The sequence below is a fragment of the Neolamprologus multifasciatus genome, chromosome 1 (genome assembly GCF_963576455.1).
Source record: "Neolamprologus multifasciatus chromosome 1, fNeoMul1.2, whole genome shotgun sequence".
Taxonomy (NCBI): Eukaryota; Metazoa; Chordata; class Actinopteri; order Cichliformes; family Cichlidae; genus Neolamprologus; species Neolamprologus multifasciatus.
In genome coordinates, this window is record NC_140439.1 from 15682361 (window position 1) to 15704799 (window position 22439).

The 22439-nt window shown below is 40.3% G+C and overlaps 2 protein-coding genes across 5 annotated transcripts; both read right to left on the minus strand.

Annotated features, from left to right (window-relative positions):
- Positions 1-1967: 1967 nt before the first annotated feature.
- On the minus strand, positions 1968-8855 carry LOC146525495 (LIM and senescent cell antigen-like-containing domain protein 1). 2 transcript variants are annotated; one of them, XM_085170791.1, is made up of 11 exons: positions 8669-8855; positions 7433-7589; positions 7221-7287; positions 5635-5755; positions 5303-5452; positions 4999-5149; positions 3470-3562; positions 3238-3286; positions 3025-3100; positions 2653-2829; positions 2190-2298 (listed from the first exon to the last, which is right to left on the minus strand). In XM_085170791.1, the coding sequence occupies exons 1-10, from the start codon at positions 8839-8841 to the stop codon at positions 2691-2693; spliced, it is 1176 nt and encodes a 391-aa protein (XP_085026917.1). In that variant the 5' UTR covers positions 8842-8855; the 3' UTR covers positions 2190-2298; positions 2653-2690. The 2 variants fall into 2 exon arrangements, with proteins under 2 accessions (XP_085026999.1, XP_085026917.1); XM_085170873.1 differs by lacking the exon at positions 2653-2829 and having other exon boundaries at positions 1968-2298; positions 8669-8851.
- A 2483-nt stretch (positions 8856-11338) lies between these two features.
- Positions 11339-20874, minus strand: LOC146525496 (F-box/LRR-repeat protein 3-like). Of its 3 annotated transcripts, none has more exons than XM_085170506.1 (6): positions 20522-20874; positions 17402-17606; positions 15664-15828; positions 15432-15554; positions 14680-14851; positions 11339-14462 (listed from the first exon to the last, which is right to left on the minus strand). In XM_085170506.1, the coding sequence occupies exons 2-6, from the start codon at positions 17603-17605 to the stop codon at positions 13822-13824; spliced, it is 1305 nt and encodes a 434-aa protein (XP_085026632.1). In that variant the 5' UTR covers position 17606; positions 20522-20874; the 3' UTR covers positions 11339-13821. The 3 variants fall into 3 exon arrangements, with proteins under 3 accessions (XP_085026632.1, XP_085026548.1, XP_085026692.1); XM_085170422.1 differs by having other exon boundaries at positions 20558-20873; XM_085170566.1 differs by lacking the exon at positions 20522-20874 and adding an exon at positions 20013-20515.
- Positions 20875-22439: the final 1565 nt, after the last annotated feature.

Here is a 22439-nt window from a genome sequence, read left to right on the forward strand (position 1 = left end):
AAGGTTTGTGATATTAACGTCAACATCAGGATGAACACTCACTGGGGTCTCGCGGTGAATTTTTCATGTATTGCCATCATTACAAGAACATTTAATACTGTAAAATAACTTAATCAGTAACAAAATGTTTGTGAATGGGAGTAACATTAGTCTTCATCCCAATTTCATTGTAACTTGTGATTTACTCTTATACGCGGCTCATCTACTAATCAAAGTTTGATGCTGTTTTGTTTGTTTGTTTATGTCACGTCCTGTCCAGGAGCTTTGCAATCAGAATTGCGAACTGAATGCATGTGGTGCCAAACACATTTAGGCAGTTGGATTTTAATTTTACACCATCTGAAAAGACATGAACATGTTTGGCGTACACACACTCACCTGTCCATATTGACATGATAGCATAACGCAGTTGATGCAGATTTTTCGGCTGCACATCCATGATGTTAATCTCCGGTTTCACCACATCCTAAACCTGCTCTATTGATGAGATTTGGTACATATAACATTTTCATTTTCAAGACACCAGTCTGATGTGATTTGAGCTTTGCGACAGGGTGTGTCGTCCTGCTGGAAGCAGCCATCAGATGGGCGCACTGTGGTCATAAAGGGACCGACATGGCCAGCAACAGTATTCAGGTAGACAGTGGCATTTAAGGGATGTGAAGTTGGTACTAAGGGGCCCAAAGTGTGCAAACAGAATATTACACAACAGCACACTGTCACCAGCAGACTGCAACTTTGATACGAGCATTTTGATCCATGCTTTCTTTTCTTTCATTTCTTTCCCACTGCTAACCCTACCCAGACCAAGAAAAAATTTACAATCTTCTGACCATTTACTGTAAACCTTGTTTCTGAAATACTCAGATCAGCCCATCTGGGACCAACAACCATGCCATGTTCAGTGTCACTTTAATCACCTTTCTTCCCCATTCTGATGATCGGTTTGAAAACCAGCAGGTCCTCTGATCATGTCTACATGCCTAAATGCTTTGACTTGTCATGTGATTGGCCCATTAGATATTTGTGTTAATTGTCAGCTGAACAGGTGTGCCTAAAAAAGTGAACAGTGAGTGTTTTTGAAATAAAAGTCACAATGATGTATTCAGAAATACTTTATTGATCATTTATCCTGATGGTAAACACTGAATATATGCTGCCGTAAACTGTAAACTTTTTTTTTTCCCCAAAGTATTTCATCATTCGAACAAATGCAGTTTTGTTGTGTGGAACTTAATTTTTCTAAAAAGATTTGCTGGTGCCAGCAAAATGCTGACATGGCAATATTTTAAGCAATATTTTAAGCAAAGCAGGTTAGATATTCAGCTGAAGGGTCATTTCATCTGCAATCCTTTAAAGAGTTTTTCACAGGAAGACGCAAAATGTTAATTTGTCTATAGAAAAAATATATCCGATGAACATTTACCGTACGGACAACCTTACACAGCCACACACAATGAAGGCATAGAGAGCATGCGGACAACACTTTAAAAGTTAAGGCTCGGATTCTGTAGTAGCAGCACCCTCTGCTGTTCCCATTTCTCCCAAAGGCCCAGTTTTAGTCATGTAATAATTCTCTGAATAGCCTGCCGGGCTGGTACAGAGGTGGTGCCAGAAACTATACAGCTGTTTGTCCCAATGCAGTTTCATTAACACATAATGATGAAAATTGCTACTAGCTCCCGAAAATAACAGCTCATTTAAGATTTTGTTTTTCCCCCAAAAAAAGAGGCACTGTTACAATACTCTGAGGAACACAATGGTCCCCTTCTAATGACTCACTCGTTAACACAGATATAGGAAAGCATAGCACCACATTATAGTCATATTACATGTTCAAATATTAAAGGCACAAGTGTAAAGAAGATCAAATTTTGTTCCTTGTATTTTTCTCACTTACAAGAAAATGATCATTTTGGCTAATTTAGGAATGTATTTTTAAAAAATAGCAGTTGCATTTTTAAAAAAAAAATTTAAAAAAAAGAAGCTAAAAAGCACATTAATGAAGCACATGTATGTAACGACCACAAGGATATACATTTATTTTTAAATGGATCCCAGATTTAAGTTTTTAATATTTATGCACCGATTAAATGCCAGGCTCTTATGTTGTTAAGCAGTAGTTCCCCTTGATATTTTACCACCACATACATCACAGACAAAAACGTCCAGGTTGTTTGGCCTGAAGCAGCTCATTTGGACTCTGCCAGCTTCTTGAGCCTTTTCTTGAGCTCCAGAGGAAACTTCTCATAGCACTTTTTACAAACAGGCTTCATGTCAAACTCAACAAACTTGTTCCTGCAAAGAGAAAGGATTAAAAATAAATATATAAAATCACTGCTGACCAGATACAACAAAACATCTGAACCTTGCTTTTTTTCTCCCCTTTTACAAACCCATCGGCTGTAGTGAAAATAAGCAACAGTTAATACAGAATAAGTACTGCAGTCCTTCTAAAGCATCAGCTGAACCAAACTCATGCGTAAACATGTACGCTTTAGAGGTTTTGCACAAACACCACTAACACAAATAACTGGCTTTGCAAAATAAATAAGAAATAATAACATGCCACACTGTCGGGGGGGGGGGGGGGGGGGGGGTAAACAACGAGCACAGCACAGATAAAAGAAGTAAGTAAGAGATAGCACCAACCAATAGATGGAGTGGTCACTTGTAAAAGAATAAGATTTCTACTGACAGACAGCAGACTTTTTCTTGCGCTCTTTGGCATCTCGCTCACGTCGGGCCAGGCGGCGTTTCAGCTCCTCGGGCATGCGGTCATAGCAGTGCTTGCACACTGGCCTCAGGTCAATTTCAACAAACTTATCTCTGAGTTACCACAGACGCAGCAAGTGAAGCATGTAAGAGAAGGAATTGGAAGAGAAGGAAAAGAGCCAAAAGAGGGAAGAGTTGTCGGAGAAGTGAATAATACGCGCGGACAAGTGTTAGGACTCAATGCAGAGGTGCTGGAGAAAACTGAGGACGGCGACAATCAGCTGGCTGTAAATGAGCACTTCAACTTACTTGAGAGTGAGTTTGGTGTTGCAGGTGGAGCATGAGAAACAGCTGACACACCAGGCCTTGTTGAGAGCGGACACAACTGGAGGGATAAAGACGTAAAATAAAATAAAAAATGTGGACAAATCTTAAACATGGAGCTCCTCTATCTTCAAGCAGCACTTCTTAAAAAATAAAAAACACTGCACTGATTACAAGCTTTATCACCCTGATACTCACCATCGCCTTCAATCACACGGTTGCAGTGATAACACACATCACCGAAGAGCTTGATAACAGAGAAACAAGGAGATTAGGCGTTTATCCAGCAAACACAAATTCTTTTATGTGCTGCTGGAGTAAGAGGTTAGCGCTGCTGTTTGGGGGGGTTTTCTTGGGGTTTTTTTAGACTTCACTGTCGTGTTCTCCAAAGCCAATATTGTACTTGCAGAGCTGTGTTTTTCTTTCTTACCTGGTTATAATGAGTCTCGCAGTATGCCAGCCCTTTTCTCTCATAATGGCGATGACCGAGGAAAGGCTTTTCACACTTGGCACACACAAAATGCTGCAAACAAGAGCAAATACTGCTGAGGGTTAAGGAGACCTCTTAAAAAATAAAAAACCCAGAAAGCATGCCGACTTCTCTAACGGTCAGAAACATGAATATTACATGACAGAGTACGGATATGTTTACTACCATATACAGAGACCACAGGAGAAATGGTTACTGGAAGAGCGCTAACGCAATTTTACGCCGTTTGTTTTTAAGATGTGGTTATCTCTCACTGTTGTGGAGAAACTGCCGGTGGTGTGCACGGAGTGTTTTTAAAATGCTTCTACTTTCCTGGCACTTGCCAGCTAAACTCCTGAAGTGGGTAGAATCTAAATTAATTTTGGCTAATTACCATCTTTAGCATTAAATTGAGTGCTATACGCCGTTGATAGCTTTTTGAACAGTACAAAGCTCAGCAGTCTCCATACAGATAAACACACAATTCGATCTGCCGCGCTCTGCCTCCGGAGAAATAAGCTTTTTAAAAGCGCTCACATCTCCCAAATTAGCTCACTTACAGCATTTTGGTTCCAAATTGGATATTTAATTAACTTAATTTTCTTATGCATAAGTAAGAGTAACTAAATATGAGAGTCATTATAGATTTTTATTATGCTTTTGAGGAAAGACTGTTTTGCACATAAACTTAACAGCCACAACATTAAAAACACCTTGAAAACATCTTTGAATGACTCTGGTCATTGACGCCTGACCTCTGGATCGGGCTTCTCCCTTACGCTTGACTAGACTGGGATCTGAGGAGTTTGGATAATAGGGGAAGACTTTATTCGTTCCTGATCCGTTTGTGATGTATGGCAGAGGATAACATCGTGCTGGACAAAATGCAGCTGTTCAGCAATGCTGTTGTGTTGGAAAACCTTGCCAGGAGCAAAGGTTTTCCAGCAATGCTTGTAATGAGATGACTGATGTTATTCACTACAGCTGTCAGTGGTTTTAATGCGATGGCTGAGCAGTGTATTGCGAGCAAAGAGAAGGCGGCCAGCATGACGTCAGACACTATTATGAACTTATCATTAGTCTTTGAGACTTTCCTGTATTCCGACTTGTGATGTTAATTTTATAGAAGCACTTGTGACACTCACATAAGTTCTGCCTGAATTACTTTAATATGATTTTTTTCATATAATAAGCAGTTAGGAAGATGGATGGACGGATGAATGGTTTTGTCATTACTTTGTGTTTAATGGCCTCTTTTGTAAAGCTACTACTCTGCAAGGAGGAAAAAAATCATCTATCACCATTTCTTTTAAATAAATATCAAATCAGGCTCACATTAACATGATTTCTGCAGCAAACTCCTAAAATCTTTGGCTTTTCTTTGAAGGAGCAAGCTGCTTAATCAAAGCCATGTTACCCCTGATTTCATTTGCATGACTGTAACTTTGTGTACAGTGTACTGATAAACAGGCCCGTTCTCGTTCACGAACCTCCACATGCCACTGCTTGCCCATGGCATTGACAACACGCCCCTCGATAGGTCTCCTGCAGGCACCACAGATGGGTACACCCATCTTATCGTGGCAGGGCAAACAGTAGAGCTCTCCTTTCAGCTCCCTGGCATCTGCTGTCAGCTCCCTCCTGTGCAAAGGGAAACAATGAAATGCATGATGAGCTGCCGAACACAGGCTGAACACACTAATGAAGACGCTCTTTCTATGAACCTTGAATGTATTCTGAAGCGTGTGAGCGGTTTTCTGCACTAAAACCCTGGTGCGGAATGAGAAGACTGACCCGCAGTTGGTGCAGTTGAAGTGGTCCGGGTGATAGGGGTCGTTCTGAAAGATCAGTGGCTGCTCTTCGATGATGGCATGGCACTTCTGGCAGATGTACTTGCCTAGGCCTCTGGCTTTCTCGCGGTTATGGCACGGCCGGCACAGGTGCCTGAGGTAAATGGGGAAGGGATGTGAAGAGAGATCGCTGCAGCCTCAATAACTGTTTTGACACCCTCCATCATAGCTGTTTTGTTAGGATGCAAAAGCAATCGAGTCAGCAGCTTGACGTGTATAACCACCTGTTTTACAGGCTGTCACTGTCTTATGACTGTAATCAGATGGGATGCTTACCTGCCAGCATTCTTGACAAAGCCCACATCTGCAAGCACAGCCTGGCAAATGTCACAGCAGAAGCAGTCGGGGTGCCAACTATAGTTCATGGCCTTGATGACACGACCAATGATGAACTCTCCTGAGGGAAACCATAAGTGAGAGATCAGCCTGAATCAATCCTAAGATTGACTTTCAGTATTTGTTGGGCCTAGATGTTATTTTACATGATGTTGTTCTTGGTTGGTGTACAGGAACACAATTGTACAGTTTTGCAACAACACACTACAATATTTTCTATATTGTTCTCTTAGTGACACTTAAAATAAGACTACTGTTAAATGCCTTTTAATTTTCTGCATAATTAAATTAACAAAGACTGTGTTTCCCTTGACATGGATGAGAAGCACTTGAGTTAAGCTTATGGGATACATCCAAGATGCACTAAAAGGCATCTTGGATGACCTAAATACAAGCGGGAAGCTCTAAATAAAAGTATAAATAGCCCTAAAGCCCAATGTGGACACACTGGGATCTGATCTAAACAAGGAGCAATACAGAAAGTGAGGCACAGTAAACAGTGAACGCTTTAGGAGATGCTACACATCATGGATAGACTTGTGAAAGGTCTGTTGCATGAAATCTGAGCAGAAAATAATCTACAGGGGTCGTTATGTGCAAAAAAAAAAAAAAAAAGAAAAGTGCAGCATGAGCATATCTGTGACAGCAATAAATGAATGAATGCTTAATCAACCACACAGACAGAGTTTATTTGAGAAAAGCTAAACATCAGTAGGGTTTCCACCACTGGACTGCGAGCCTAAGAGACACAGCAAGACACGGGGGATTTTATTTATTCCCCACTTCCAACATGAAGATGAATATGTATATACTCCTGCAGGAGGGCACCGTTTACATAGAGATGAATGATTTAGCCTGAATTGATTAATACAAGGATATCAGTTGAAAAGACAGAACAGTTTTCTTATAGTTTTTTTTCTTTTGTGTGACAACAGATAATGGGGACTGCATTCCCGTAACACCCTTAAGCGAACTTAACAGCTGAAGCTATTCTCACATACCCTGGAGAGATGGCTCAACTTAGGCCTGGCAAGGCAACAGGCTTGTAACGCACTGGTGGAAACCCTACAACTATCAGGAAATAAAAATGAGCCATGCAAATGTTATAACGCAATAACGTTTGACCTGCAGGAGTCCAGCTGACATTAATCCGCTTATGTGCATTAACTACGGTGGGCTGAATCATTCATTCCTATGTGTGAAAAAGGTTAACAGTTATATGGTGCTCTCCCGCTGGTTGAGCCTATGTTACTTCCCCATGGTCTCTCGCTCTTCTCCTATCAGCAGTAAATGAAGTAGCAGTTTGTGCCACACAGTAATAGTGTTAGCCACCAAGCCAGAAACAATGAATTAAAATCCGCACAGAGTACCAAAAAGCTAAAACAAACCACTCCTACTGTTGTTGCACTGAGTGCAAATGGTTTTTTTGTTTGTTTGTTTGATTGATTTTCACCATGATTTAGTCCAGTTGTCACCACAGAACACAAGTCTAATAAAATACCAAATTGAAGCCATGTAACACTCACCACACTGGTGACAACAGGGAGCAAAGAGCATCTGGAAGTCATGTTCACAATATTTCCTCCCTTCAAACTGTAGACAAATAATAATTTAAAGAAAAAAAGTCGTTAGATAAAGAAAAGAAAAGGACAAATATTTCCAGACATGGTTATGAGCTATATACACTGAGCTTTGTACTGATGTGTAAAATGAACAGTGACTACTAGAGGGTGTCTACCTCGTAGAACAGCCCCTCTGGAAACTGCTGGAAACACTGGGCACACACGAAGCACTGCTCATGGTAAAGCTCTCCATTACTGTTGACAATCTTCTCAGTCGGCGCGAAGCCGCTCTTGCATCGCTCGCAGGCTGCACTGGCCAGGGCATTGGCAATGCTGTTGCAGGAAACAATAACACATACATTAGGTCTGAAACATCCTCTGACGTGCAGGGCTGACAAATAACTGCAGTGCAAGTTTAGACTAGTGTTTATCATTTCTCACATAACTCCTATATCATCTCCCGAGCTTCCTTCATGCAGCTGTCACCATGGAGAATGGAAATAATATTTGAACTCACTAACACTATTACTCACTGCAAAGTCATCACCTAATTTGGTAACAGCACAGAACAGTCGGGGGTTTCTCTGGCTGCAACTTCCCAAACACACACCCACTCTACATAGATATGTATATATAATTACTGATACATGTGACAACTAAATTATCTCACAATTTCTAACATTATCCTTTACAGTACTATGTCAAGTAAATAACTAAAATAAGTCACTTATCTATGCACTATATCTGCTGCCATATCAATCAAAGACATGTCTAGATATATATGGTTGTTTGTATACCCTGTGTTGTTTATACATTTCTATTTTATAGTTGTTGTTTGTTTTACTGTTTTAGGGGAAAAGCTATTTTTAGCCCTTTGGTCAATAGTTCTACAATTGCAAATAAATAAGCTTAACAATTTTCTTAATTATTACAGTATTACAACTTTCTGACATTAATCCAGGGCACATAAGATACATTTATTTATTTTGTAAATACCAATAAAGTGCTGTGAATGACTGAATGATAAAAAAAAATTATGTGAGTTTTGAAAAAGGAACTATACAAATAGCGAATACAACTAACTTAGCATGCTAGCCGTTGGCACCGTGTAGCATAGAAAAAAACTAAGCTAAGTATGTGTAATGAAATCCGCAAACTCCGCAGAGTAATCTCTACACTTTGTTTGCCTTGTACCAAAATGTGGGGTGTGGTGATAATTATACTTGTTTAGCGGTAATTATACTGTTTTGAAAAGCGTCCTATCTACTATAGAAAAGCGATGAGCTAACTTCTCCCCAGAGGTTGGCTACGCTGGCAAGCTGTTAGTATTAGCCTGCTGGCTTCCAAAGCTAACGGGCTATCTAACCTCTACTCGAGTTTATGTTTACGCTACACACACAAAAAAAACGTACCTGCCAGGCATTCCAGCCACACCCAACATCCTTGAGTGACAACACCTTGAAAAAAAAACTGTTATAAAGCTAACGTGCTCGATCGTTTCCCAAAGTAAAGCAACCAGCTGAGGGGGACTATCTGGCGGCAGTGACTCCGTCCTCCCACGGTGGGAGTGACCGGAGAGCAGCATCCGCCTAACCTCAACTGAGCTTATAGAGACACGGCGTATTAAGTTACTGCAGAGTTCCGTGTATGCTCCTCATATATGGGTACATAAAACCATATTTAGAAAATAAATGTTCATTTAGGATTAAAAATACAGGGGGTGTTGTTAAATTACTTTCTTGAAGTGTGTGGTTTAATAATTAATACAACAAACTAATTTAGTAAAATGAATTTCAATGAACTCACAATGAATTCACAAAAGAACAGGACACTGAAGCTACAGTTCGCATGGGCTCATCAAAAAAAAAGTCTATAGCAGATTCCCTGGTCTGATTTATCTTAGTTTCTGCTGCAAAATTCAGATGGTAGGGTCAAAATTGTGTGAAAAAGAATAAAAAGCATAGATCCATCCCACTTTGGATCAATGGTTCTGGCTCATTTTGGTGTTGGTGTTGAGGATATTTTCCTGGTGTACATTAAACTCTTTAGTTGGATTATTGCTGACCATGCCCATCAATTCATGACCACAGTGTACACATGAGTTCATCCATTGTCATTGTCACAGCTGCCAAAATCGCAATTCCAATTTAGAATTAAGATTGTATTTTTGTTTTCTCCCATTCGTTATAGGTTATCTTTAATATTGACGCTTTACCTTACAATATGAAGTGTTTGAGGCAACTGGCAGGGCTGCCTCAGTAGTGTGCCCCAATGTTTTTAGTGGCCCTCATATGGCCATCCCTATGAAAAAATGCTGGAGGCGCCATGGGCAACTGATATTGTGAACTGGCACTATTTAAATAGATAAAAATACCAATTACATGGGTAACGTTTATAATTATACATGTGTTAATGCTCAGAAATGTACTTAAGCACATATTTGCACATGAAGTGACTAATTTAAAGAACTTTAAAGAAAGTTTAATCTTCCCAAACTGTGGATCTTGAACCAATAATCTGACTTCATTGGCTCTTAGTCCACAGCTCAGGAGCTCAGAGCATTTCCTGTTTAAGAAATATCACTTATTGTCCTTTTAAATCCTGAGACCTAAAAATTTAATTAGCTGTGGCTGAAACACGAGACAGCACCGCAGGTTATGTCTTTTATCTGATTTCACTTAATGGATCTCTTACTAGATTGTGTCCTCTCTTGCTCGTGTCTATTTTTATGTCTTCATGTTTACTGCTGTTTATAAAGCTGCTTGAAAAGCACTTGGCTTGGAGGTAATTGCTGCATAAATAAAGTTTTGCTCGCTTGGTAATACACTTTATTCCTTTTCTCTCCAGTTTCCTCGCAGGGATATTTGAAGTGTAATTTAACCTTTTTCAGCATCTTGCATAGCAAAATTAAAACGAGGTGACTCGCAGCATATGCATTAGCGTGGCCCTATTTGTGGTGGTAGCTTATTTTTAAAGCTAGTGATATGAGTGATTAGCCTGTTCTTCTTAATAAACCTTTAGCCTTTCTAAATAAGATAATTTGCACAGACTGTCAAATAGAGGACTAAGGATAGAGAGAAAAGACTTAAAGAGGGCTAAATATGGATTAAAGAGAATCCAGTAACAGTCTGCTCCTAATTAATACATTACACTCAGGGTATCCTTAACAACACTGCATTTCATTGCTCTCAGAGAGTTATGATAGCATCTTATGATATCTATACTCACATTTCTCTCTGATTTTGTAGCACAACAGCAACATTTTTTCTAACTTTAAAATAGGCGTATAGAATAGATACCTGCTCGGATATGTGTGCTTGTATTATATCTCCCAGTGCATTTAATATACACGTAAACAAACAGCTTAGTGAAATGTCTTCTAGTATATTTTACTGTACATAGCAACCATTTGCACATCATAAAAATAGACTTTTTCATATTATTTTTGCTTGTTTTATTTGTACACTGTCTTTTTCTTCCTTAATTTTCCTCATTTGTTCTCATATATATGGGCAGCACGGTGGCACAGTGGTTAGCACTGTTGCCGCACAGCAAGAAGGTCCTAAGTTCAATTCCACCATCAGGCTGGGGTCTTTCTGTGTGGAGTTTACATGTTCTCCCTGTGTTTGTGTGGGTTCCCTCCATGCAGCTTGTGGGGATGGGTAAATTGGATAATCCAAATTGCCACTAAGTGTGAGTGTGAATGGTTGTCTGTGTTAGCCAGGGTGTATCCTGCCTCTCGCCCTATGACAGCTGGGATAGGCTCCAGCGCCCCCTGTGACCCTGAAAAAGGATAAGCGGAAGCGAATGGATGGATGTTCTCATATCTCTAATGCCTTTTTTCTTACTGAGCCTTGTGCTGCTGTAACTTGTGAATTTCTCCAGTATGGAGATTAATAAAGTCTATATCCATCTAAATACCTCACTGAACTCTGAATATGATCTTGAAACAGTTCAAAGAACTTAAATCCATGTGAACCGAAGCACATCATTGTCTTTATATTCCAAAGTTTTATTTAAACGATTTTTACTGGAATGCTTCATCTCTTTGGGAAAAGAACGAGACGTTACTCTCCAAAAAATCTTCTCAATACAATGCAGCTTTATTTAGATTAAATATAAACAACATGTTGTTCTCTATACAACTGCAGCCCTTACTCGGCCAGTTTTCTGATACTACGACAATCATGTGCAAGCACAACACAAATATGGTTAATATTAACCAACAGACGGCATATTTGCATTTGTGTTTGTATAGATACACCATAAACTGTACTGTGCGCCAGTAAAGGATAAAGTCCATTGTCAGGCGTGGCAGCTTCGCAGAAACAGAAAACTTGCAAGTAAGACGTTACAGGGCCTGTTAAAGGGTACAATATCAACATAAAGGAGTGGCTCTTCTATTAACATTTGCCCAAAAAATAAAAAGTAAAAAAAAACCAAAAAAAAAAAAAAAAAAAAAAAACAGACAAGGTGAAATATGAACCTCGTAAACTCAGAACATAATGACTGAGAGACTAAAAGGTGTCCAAGTTAAATCAGCTTTCAGCCCACTGCAACAAAAACAATAGAGAAAGATAAATATTTCAAGCTTACACATTCATGAAAACACTCGGCTACATCAACATTCAGCTGCCATACTGTCCCGTCTGCAGGGCTGCACGATTTCAAATATCATCTACAACCACCCGCTTCATTTCTGAAAGTCTACTGTGTCTGCGACAGGCTGAACAACACAGCCCTAACGTTACAACGGTGCGTACATCAATCAAATAACCTTCGAAATTCTGAATTTGATTCCCAATTAGTTACAATTTTCCTGAATCACTCTAATATTTCTTCAAGTTAGAAATAGAAGCATAATCAGTGACTGTGCTGTATCGAGGGTTTTGGTTTCCCAGGATGATTTCTGTGTGTCAGTTAACAAAACAAAAAAATTCCACTTTAGGATCTTATAATCTCAATGTTTGTAAGAAACAAACCTTGTAAAATCAAGTTAACTACAAAAGGTGGCTCAGAGGTATTAGACTGCAGAACCGCTGCTAAATCCTGTGACCATTTGGCTCCAAAATTGTTCCATTTCCTTCCCTAATGCTACTCTCGGGACCTTCATTAGGGTAAAAGTGCATCGAAAGGAATCATTAAATGTACAGATATATGATTAGAATTTCTCTCTTACATTTGTTTTTAAATATAACAGATTTTATATGTACAATTACAGGAACGTGGGTGCAGGCAATGCAGAAAATAAATTATCGTACATTACCCATGCACGCACATATATGTTTATATATACACATATTTATACAGGAACACGATCATGGCCAAAGCGACCAAAGAAAACTGCCTCCACAATTTGCTGTCCAAAATCAAACACAGGGCAGAAACATGAGGTTCAAAAGCACATTCAAATAAAGTCGTGACACAGTGATGGATGGCAGGAGCAGAAAAAACAAATAAGTACTGTCTGTGCTGCTGCCTCCCTCCTTGTAGTCACATGATCAGCAACCACAATCTATAAAAAGCTGTCGCCTCACTGTGAAAAAAAAAATCACTCATTCTTGTACAGTCACAACTTATTACTGCAGCTGTAAAGAAAGAAACAAAAATATATCAGAAAACCTTCTATAACATTAATTTGGGTGACTTTGAATGAGTACTAAAATACATTAGCTTATAATGGTGATCATCCCCTTCTAAGACTAAACTGCCTGGCTTCAAAGACACTGGGTTCAGTGTGGTGATGATAATCTCTTTAACATCTGCATGTTAACTCGCTTAAGTGAAATTAAGCTCAGTGCTTTAAAGTTTCTGATTTATATTAAAAGGATTATAATTACAAGGCAAAAAGGAATATTTGTTACACGCATCTTGTGTGTATGAAACTAATTAGGTGCATTTATGCTCGCTGGACCGGTGGTTCTGCACGGCAACTGTGACGTCGCAATAGCGCGGTATCATTTAAAGTAGGATTTGCTGCAGGATTTTCCTGAATGATAGGTGTCACCACTGACATAAAACATCCACATTAGCTGTGCCACAGGAGAAAAAGTCAAAACCAGAAGCAAAACAATTGCAATGATAGAATTAAACAAGAGGTTTACTTCTGACACGGGTGCACTCCCAAACCAGCTGCTGCAGCAATGGCACGGACACCTGTGTAAAGCTACAAAAGTTTGTGGTACGATTGACCAGAATGACGAATAAAAGGCGCGGATTGCCCGGTGGATGTGATGTCACTTTCGTCGTACATCACCGTTTGTGAGGGCAAAAACGGCGAGCATAAACGGGCCATTAGTTACCAGACATATTTGTTAATCCCCCTGGAAAGGTGACACTCCCAAACCCTCCTCAAACACTATATTTATCCAGTATTCAAGGGCTGAAGAAAACAAGATACTAAATGTTACAAATTACGTAAATTATAATCTATAAATATACACCTAAATACAAAAGTTATATACAGAAATTTGTAGCTGAAATCAATACATGTTAATAAAATAAAATCAGTTTTCTTCATGTTTTCAGAAAAAAAAGAAAGAAAGATGAGCCTTCTACCAGAGCTCTACCACGTAGGCATCATGTCTGGGAACCAGACGCGACCCAAATGCTTTGATACCTCCCAGTGGATATCATCCAACCCGTAGCGATGATCTGGAACCAGTACTTCCTCCATGATGGATAGCTGTGTCAGTCTGTCTCCACACATCTTGACAAACTCCACGAAGGCGCTGCAGGACACTTCGCACTCTCCCAAGCCAATGGCAGACAGCTGCGTGCAGCGCTGGGCGATGCGGATCAGCTCCTCGTCCAGCGGTCGCAGCCCGTTGGCGCACACCACCAGCTCAACCAGACGCGGGCAGTTGAGGCCGACGCGCCCCAGCACGTCTTTGCTGACGGAGCGGCCGAAGTACAGATGCGTAACAGGGATTTCGTCGCGGAAGAAAGGGCCAAACTCATCCTCGTAGAGGTAGAAGTACATGACCAGATTAAATTTAGGCGAGTGACGTTTCATGGCGTCCCAGCTGCTCTTTTTGATGGTGTGAAACTGTTGGCCGGGATTTTCACTGACCACGTCAATGCGGAGGTGCTCGAGATGCACGTGCTTCTCCGAGGAGAGGGCGATGAGAAGTTCATCGCTCAGCAAATGGTAGTTGAGAGCCAGTTCTCTCAGGCCATGGCACTGATCAGCCACACACAGGATGCCTGGAAATACACGCCCAAAAAAGAAATGCAGTGTTTACTGGCAACCTGCACAGCACGTCTATAAATCGCACCCAAGCCCCTGAGAAACAAAGGAGAAACCTTACAATTTCAGCAATAACAGTTCTCAATCAATCAATCAAATTCTACACAATGACTAATTAGTCATTACTAATCATTAAGGCCCCTAATTTCTCTCATTTGTTCCATTTGTCAGTACCTGCAGGTGAAACGTGAGGGCAGCTGCTCATTTTGAGCAGTTTGAGCGTGTCGCTGTTATTGGCCACCAGGACTTTAAGAGACGGGTCATCCACGGGCGTGTCATCAATCTTCAGGGAGGACAGGGATTTAGAGTTGACGAAAACCACAGTCAGTGCTGAGATGAAGTGGGACTGTTGAACAGAGAAGAGAGAGAAACAATAAGCAAACATTTTGTTTAGGAAATCTGCAGACAGATCTAGTAACAAGCATCTAATTCAACTACACATACACACTGAAACTTTCAGGTTTGTCTAGGAGCAGATGCATTTTTGTGCAGGTAGTTGTAAAATAAAAGCTGCAAACAAAACAAGACCGCGGCACAGCAAATTACCATAATTCCACAGAGTTTCTTTTACATTGTATGCATCTGTGGGATCTGTCTTCTGACATAAAGTGTCAAAGAAAACAGGGGCTGAGTACAAGATTTTGGAGATATCAACTTGTAGACCTTCCCACAGGCACTTGACTTTAATCAGACCAGCTTCCTTTCAGGCATTAATCAAAGGAGCTCTAAAGCGGTGGATTTTCAGATCTCTGCGGTGCGTTACAATTCAGAGGCGCTCATGTCTGAGTGCTTCAGTGGTTCTCAAATCTTCTCAGTCATGCCTCATTTCTAAGGCTCTGCAAAAGCTCACGCCCCACCTTGTGGTGTCACGTCTGTTTGCTTTTACTTGAAAATGCACACGGTGTAACCCTCTTGCTGAGGCTGACCTTAGGCATCTCCATGAAGCTGGGCCTGGCTGTGGAGATGAGCCCAAGAGTTTTCAAAGAACAATTCACCAGCTGAGAGAGGATGTCGCACGCTGCTTCTGCAGACTCTCTGCTGCTGTCCACCTGGCAGCACACAGAGAAAATGGCACTGTGAGTTGGGCAGCACATAAAAATCCACTTCGCTTCATCACTGAACTGCTGTAACCTCAAACTGCCCCCCTCTCTTTCGTACCTTGAAGCTGACATACTGCAGGTGGTCCGAGTGCCTCTTGATGATCTGTTTGATGAGGTCTGGGTGTGTGGCCTTCAGGTAGGAGCTGGCTGGCTGGTTCAACTCAAACTCAAAGCATCGCCACAGTTCTGGCATGTGAAAGGCCTCGTTCCAGCCCCGGCATACCTGCAGCAACAACACAAACTTTTCAATTTTTCATGCTGAGGACAAAAATACTTTTTCTTTTTTCATCCTCAGGCAAGAAGACAAAATGTGACTCAGAGAAGAGAAGAGAAACCAATAATTAATCTTAGAGGTGTCACCCTGGCACAAATGTTGAGGATATGACTTGTTGAAACAGGAAAACAGCAACACGGTACATCTGCTTGCTTACTGTTTAAACTCCTGCTGAGTTCCTGCTTAATATTAATAATGATTTTTTTTTAAAAAGGAGCCACTGGCTCCTTTTTAAAAAAAAAAATACCTGACTCCGAGCCAGCGGTATTAATAACGCATGTGTGAAGCCGTAAGAACCTTCAAACATGCTGTATCGCATCAGCTTCCTTAGCTAACTGGGTGTGAAAGGAAATTAAGACGTGTCAAAATCCTCACTGCCTGTTTCGTGGGTGTAAATATATACATAACACATAAATAAAATATTAAAATATAAAACGTGGGGGCAATTGTGGCTCAAGAGTTGGGAGTTCGCCTTGTAATCAGAAGGTTGCCGGCTCGAGCCCCGGCTCGGACAGTCTCGGTCGTTGTGTCCTTGGGCAAGACACTTCACCTACCGCCTACTGGTGTTGGCCAGAAGGGCCGATGGCGCGATGTGGCAGCCTCGCTTCTGTCAGTCTGCCCCAGGGCAGCTGTGGCTACAACTGTAGCTTGCCTCCACCAGTGTGTGAATGTGTGCGTGAATGGGTGGATGACTGGGTGTGTAAAGCGCTCTGTATATATAAAACTGAACTGAAGTGCAGCACGATGGAGTCAGACTACCCCAATGTGAGATCTACTGGTGAGACAGTTGATTACTTTATATTGCTTTTTTTTTTTTAAATTTTGTACATAAATTAAATTGTGCTCATGAACAGTATGACTTTATAATACTCCAATGCATTTGGTCTCAGTCCACTGAAACAGCTGAAAACAGAAGTTCTTTGTCTGCAACAACAAAGCTGTCAAACATTTAAATTTTATATGCTTTTGCATTTTCCATTATGTTTACCACTTAGATGCTCATGCTGCATTTTATTTGTGCAGAAAAACTGAAAACATCTTGTTGATCTCCCTCATGAATGAGTAACCTTCCATTAAAGTGTTAACAGCAAAATGCTGCAACTTTAAAAAAAAGAGATAAACTGGCGGCAGTTCGAATTGAGGCAGTGCTTTGAAACATGACCCCATACCCACAAACTAACAGAACCCTGCTTTACCTTCTTAGTTTAGCCAAATGAAGACCTCTCTCATTATATGAACAAATACAGCATGTATCACAATCAAAGTCAAGCTGAAGCACCCACTTATGGCCTTTAAGGCTCATAATCCTCCATCAGATAAACTCAGCAACCATTAGGTATAATAATGCCAATGTAGCGTGTAAGTAAAGCAATACAAACGAGGCTTACACATGAGTATGAGAGGGAAAAAAATGTGACTGTGCTGTTCTAGTTCTTACAACTAATAAATACTGCCCCCTGCTACATATTGTAAACTAAGAGCAGCTATAAATGCTGGTTTATTATTATTATTATACAGGTACCTGGGAGGCAAAAGCCCTGTCCAGGAGAGGCAGGTACTGGAAGACGTGGAGCAGGATCTCCTGTGGCAGACACTCCCAGCGGGCTTCCCCATCCTCCAAATCTTTCTCCCTCCTCTGCTTGCGGGACCGTTTAAGAGTCTTCTTACACCCACCGCTGGTCCCACCTCCATCCTCCTGCTCGTTCCCTTGGAGACCTCGTTTCATCCTGGGTGAACAGATGAGGGTTTAAAATCCAGACAACGGCGAGCAGAGTTTTTCTGCTCGCCGTTGTGCATGTTATCCCAGTTGTTTTTATTTTTGCAGCCCATATATGGAAGCCTGACACATGACCCTAAAGCCACAAATATTTTTACTGGGTAATCTGGTTAATTATATATAGATTTGCTTATTTTGGGTCATGAACTAGTAAAAACAAAAACAAAAATCATTTCACAGCAACATATATAGCTGTTGTGATAAATATGTGAATCTTATGTACCCATTAAAAAATGACCAATGACAAAACTACCAGTGCCTATAGATTATCAATGAAAACCAGGAGGAGTGCTTCTCCTTTCTAAATTTAGACTCCAAGCAGGATCACATGATTAGGTCAATAACTTGGTGTATTTGACTGAATTCAGCTAGTTAAAAATCAGCAGTTGATTAAACAAGACTATCTAGAACATATGAGCACAAAGGTTTCTACAGTTAACTAAAACTACAGCATTGTGCAAATCTCTTGAGTCATCCCTTGTTTCTTTATATTTTGCTTATAATGAGCTCAACTTCCTTGTATTTTCTTAAGTGCGTTTGAATAAAAGTTATCCAGGCTTTAAGAGGGCCTTTGGCAGTTCTTTTCTGGACATTGGTTGCTTTTTCATTCATTCATGTTCAGTCCATTGTACTTTAATGTGCCTTTCTCTTATTTTTTCTACACATTTCTCCTGTTTTGTATATATCCCCTTGACTGTATATATTTCTCTTGTTTGCCATTTAGTCATGCTGTTTACTATTTATATTTTATTCCTGCACAGTTGGTGGGGATCACCCATAATCTTGTTGCACGTGCACAGTGATAATAAAGAGCTATTCTGTTCTATTCCTTCTAGCTGACCATTTTAAGAGGAATGTTTTTCCTTGTTTGTTTGTTTAGACTTTTAACACTGACCTAGGAATCATTCAAGCATAAAAGGGCACCTAAATTAACAGTGTTGTGTCAACACATAACAGACAACTTAGCAAAGAACCAGTTTTACATTATATCTTGGGCACTTCATTTCTAGTAGCCTTTAAGAAAGACACAATTTGTTTCCAATGTACTGTATTTAGCTCAATCTGTGAAACATGCTTAAGATAGCATCATCTGCTAACCATAAAAAATTTATTTTTGCACCAACAAGGTGACTTCCAAAGTACTATTAGACAACAACTTCTAATATCTCAGTATGGTGTGCAGAGTGTCCTCAAAAAGTTTGAGAAAACTGGACAAAACATTTTCCTCTAACGTTCACTGAAGCTCAGCAATGGTCTCATAGGAAGGGTGGCTGACAAGAAGCCATAGTTAAGGAAGGGAAATGTGGAGGAAAGACTGAGGTGTCCCAAATGATACAAGAACTGGTCTGTGGATATACACGAATATATCCAGATATTACACAAAAGCTGTTTAGGCTGTGTTGAATAACAAAGGTGGTCATGCTAAATATCGATTTTCAAGCTTGTTAGAACTGTACAAACTATTTTGCGTTTTATACTGTATCTCCATGTATGTTTGCACATGTTTACATACAAAAACAAAGTTATATATAAACACATATAAAATGCAGCCCGTATATGGAAGCCTGACACATGACCCTAAAGCCACAAATATTTTTATTGGGTAATCTGGTTAATTATATATAGATTTGCTTATTTTGGGTCATGAACTAGTATAAAATAAAATCTAAAATAAAATCTAAAATCTAAATAATCAAAACGTTTGCATACTGCTGCAGATGCAAAAAATAAAAAACTGGCCTTTAGAAAAAAAAGCATGAAAACAGAAATATGGCATTTTTATATCACGGAATATATAAAGGAAGTATATTTAGCTGTCATTCTTGTCAAAACACATAACAGTTCTCCAATTTCATAGTACTATTGTACTATGTATGACTGCGCAATGACAATAAAGAGTTATCTTAATTCCAAAAAAACAAAACTAACAGCTAAATTAATGAAAACGAATGCTGAACATGTTTAAAGAATAAAAGGGACACGAAAAAAAGCAAACCAACACTAAATCGAAAATAATTTTTTTTTAAAAAAACTTCAAAGAACATCACAAAAGCATATTTACTCTGCTGTCCACTAAAGTGTGTGTGTGTGTGTATGTACTCTGTTTTCTAATGGTACCTCTTTAGTTTTAACCTGTGGCTGCATGGATACTGATTAACTAGTTGACTGGTTTTCTAAACAAAAACACTTGTGACGAGTTTCTTTAATGTGACTGTGCTGTTCTAGTTCTTACAACTAATAAATACTGCCCCCTGCTACATATTGTAAACTAAGAGCAGCTATAAATGCTGGTTTATTATTATTATTATACAGGTACCTGTCTTTCTTTAATCATTAACAATTTAAAACAGCTTACTGCCTCTATCGGCTTTCCCGTTCCCCCAATATCGGTCGATTCACACAGGTACGCGAGCACCAAGTTAGAAAGAAACGTGTTTATTTCCTGGAAGTCTGTCCTGACTACTGTGTGCACTGGGCCATTCCGCGTGTTTTGCCTCACACACGCTGGTGATTAACTGCAAGAACAGCCTACGTGTTTCCTTCAGCATTTCTTCTGCCCACCTGAAAATGAAAACAGTACAGATAGAGGACACGCCTCCCTCTGCTTCAACCACCAGCACCGTGTGGTCAAGCTGCCTCAAAGTTAGCTTCTCCTCGCTGATGCTGTCTTTTAATAAGAGCGCTTTTTTCCACGCATAAATGCCACGCTGTGGACGCCGTTTAATGCCACCGCAGTTTACAGCAACAACACACCCGTCAGGAGTTAGCTTAGCTCAGCCCAACTATACATCTTGGCAACTACTTAGCAAAGTCTACCCACTTAACATAAAACGGTAACTAAAAACAGCTCGATCAGACACTTACAGGTCTGCGGCAGTTATTTATCTTCACCCTCCTCACCTGGTTATCACCTCCTCCGTGGGGCTGTTTATTTAGAGACGATCACTCAACGTCAACCGGGTCCGACACAAGAAAACTGCGTCCGAGCTGGCCGACCGATCAAACACATTGGACCATACGACAGCGCGGTGTGTCGGGAGGTTAGCGAAAACTGCCGGGAAGCTGGTGAAATGAGATTTTCAAAAGTGTGCTGGCTTTCCGAGCGCCTGACCTAGTTTCGCTTCTCAACTCTCAGCTTTGCTACTTTGCTTGTCAGCTAAAGATGGCGTTTGTGTTGTTGTGCGGAGCAGCCAGTGGGCTTATTACAGCCGTTCCGCGGTTACCGTGAACGGTCGGCAGGGGGCGCAGTTTCACCCTAAGATGTTTTCATACAGAGATATGGGGGTTTTCAAATGAGAAGAAGAAGAAGAAATTACATTTTTAAACAATAATATGAAATTGAATCCAAAGAGTGACATTTATGCTATGTCATTTAAATATCCCCATTAAAAATTGAAACATTTTACCTTCCAATAATAATGATACTAATAATAGTAATAAACCTAATTTATATACCGCCTGAAAATTGAGGTATTGGAGAGAAGAGCAATGAAACTCAGTAAAATCAAGTCAGAATGTATGTGTGTGAATGAGTGAGGCAGGTGTAATAGGGAAGCTGCAAGGAGTGGAGTGAAGTTTAAATACCTGCGGTCAACCATCCAAAGATAGTGCAGATAGAGCACAAGAGAGGTGGGGACAGGGTGGAGGGGGTGGACACAAGCGTAACGGGTGATTTGTGACAGAAAGAAAGGAGTAAGAGTGAAAGCAAAGGATTAATTGCTATGACATGTGGTTCGGAGAGAGTTGTACAAGCAAAAAGAAGTCTGAGCTGGAGGTGGCAGAGTTGAAGATGCTTTTTGTTGGGAGTGACCAGGATGGATAAGAAATGAGAATATCAGACAGACAGCTCAGGTTGTTTGGACATGTGCAGAGCAGGGTTAGTGGATATATGGGACAAAGCTTGTTGAAGACTACCACGCAGGAGGAAAAGAGCAAGACCAGAAAGAAAATTCATGAAAGTGATTCAGAAAATTAAAGTGATGGTGTAGTGGTGGACATACAGAGGGTTGATGTTACACAGGAGGAGAACAATTGCCACTATATTTAAGAGAGAAGCCCACCATGCTAGGAAGTAAATATAGACTGTTACTCTCTCTCAGTCAGGATAAAATATTGGTTGTGCACAGGTAGTGTCATGTTCAAACAGTCTTACCACAGGAATTTAACTAATCCTCTGCTTCTAACTGGGAACACAGTCCTGTCCTGGCATGTCACTGGCATTGGCATTATTCAGCTCAACAGGCATCCAATGGTGACTCTGTTGCCTCTGGCTCATAAGTGTGTACTCTCCTTCACCATGCCCTGCACAGTGAAGACTGGTGAGTGATAAGGTCATATTAATGCAGATACTGCATAAACTTACAATGCTATGCAGATGATACCCAGCTTTATTTATCCATGAAGCCAGCTTAATCAAATTAATTAATTAAATTAAAGCCATGCCTTAAAGACAAAAGCATGGATGACCTGTAATTTCCTACTTCTAAATTCCGATAATAAAACTGAGGTCATTGTGCACAGCCCTAAAAATCTTAGAAATATGGTGTCTAATCACAAATTACCTTGGCCTCCAGTAATACTTGGGAGTTCGATGTGCATACTAAACATTATCTTTCATTTGCCTAATATTGCTAAAATCAAATTCAATTTCTTAAATTTAATGCCTGACCTTGGCTGGGCTCTCCTTATAACATCTGCCACTTCATTAATTCTGAGTACAGAAAGAAGCAGTGTGAAGAATGCTGCCAGCAAGTAAGGCAGCACGAGCAAGTTGGGATCAGTG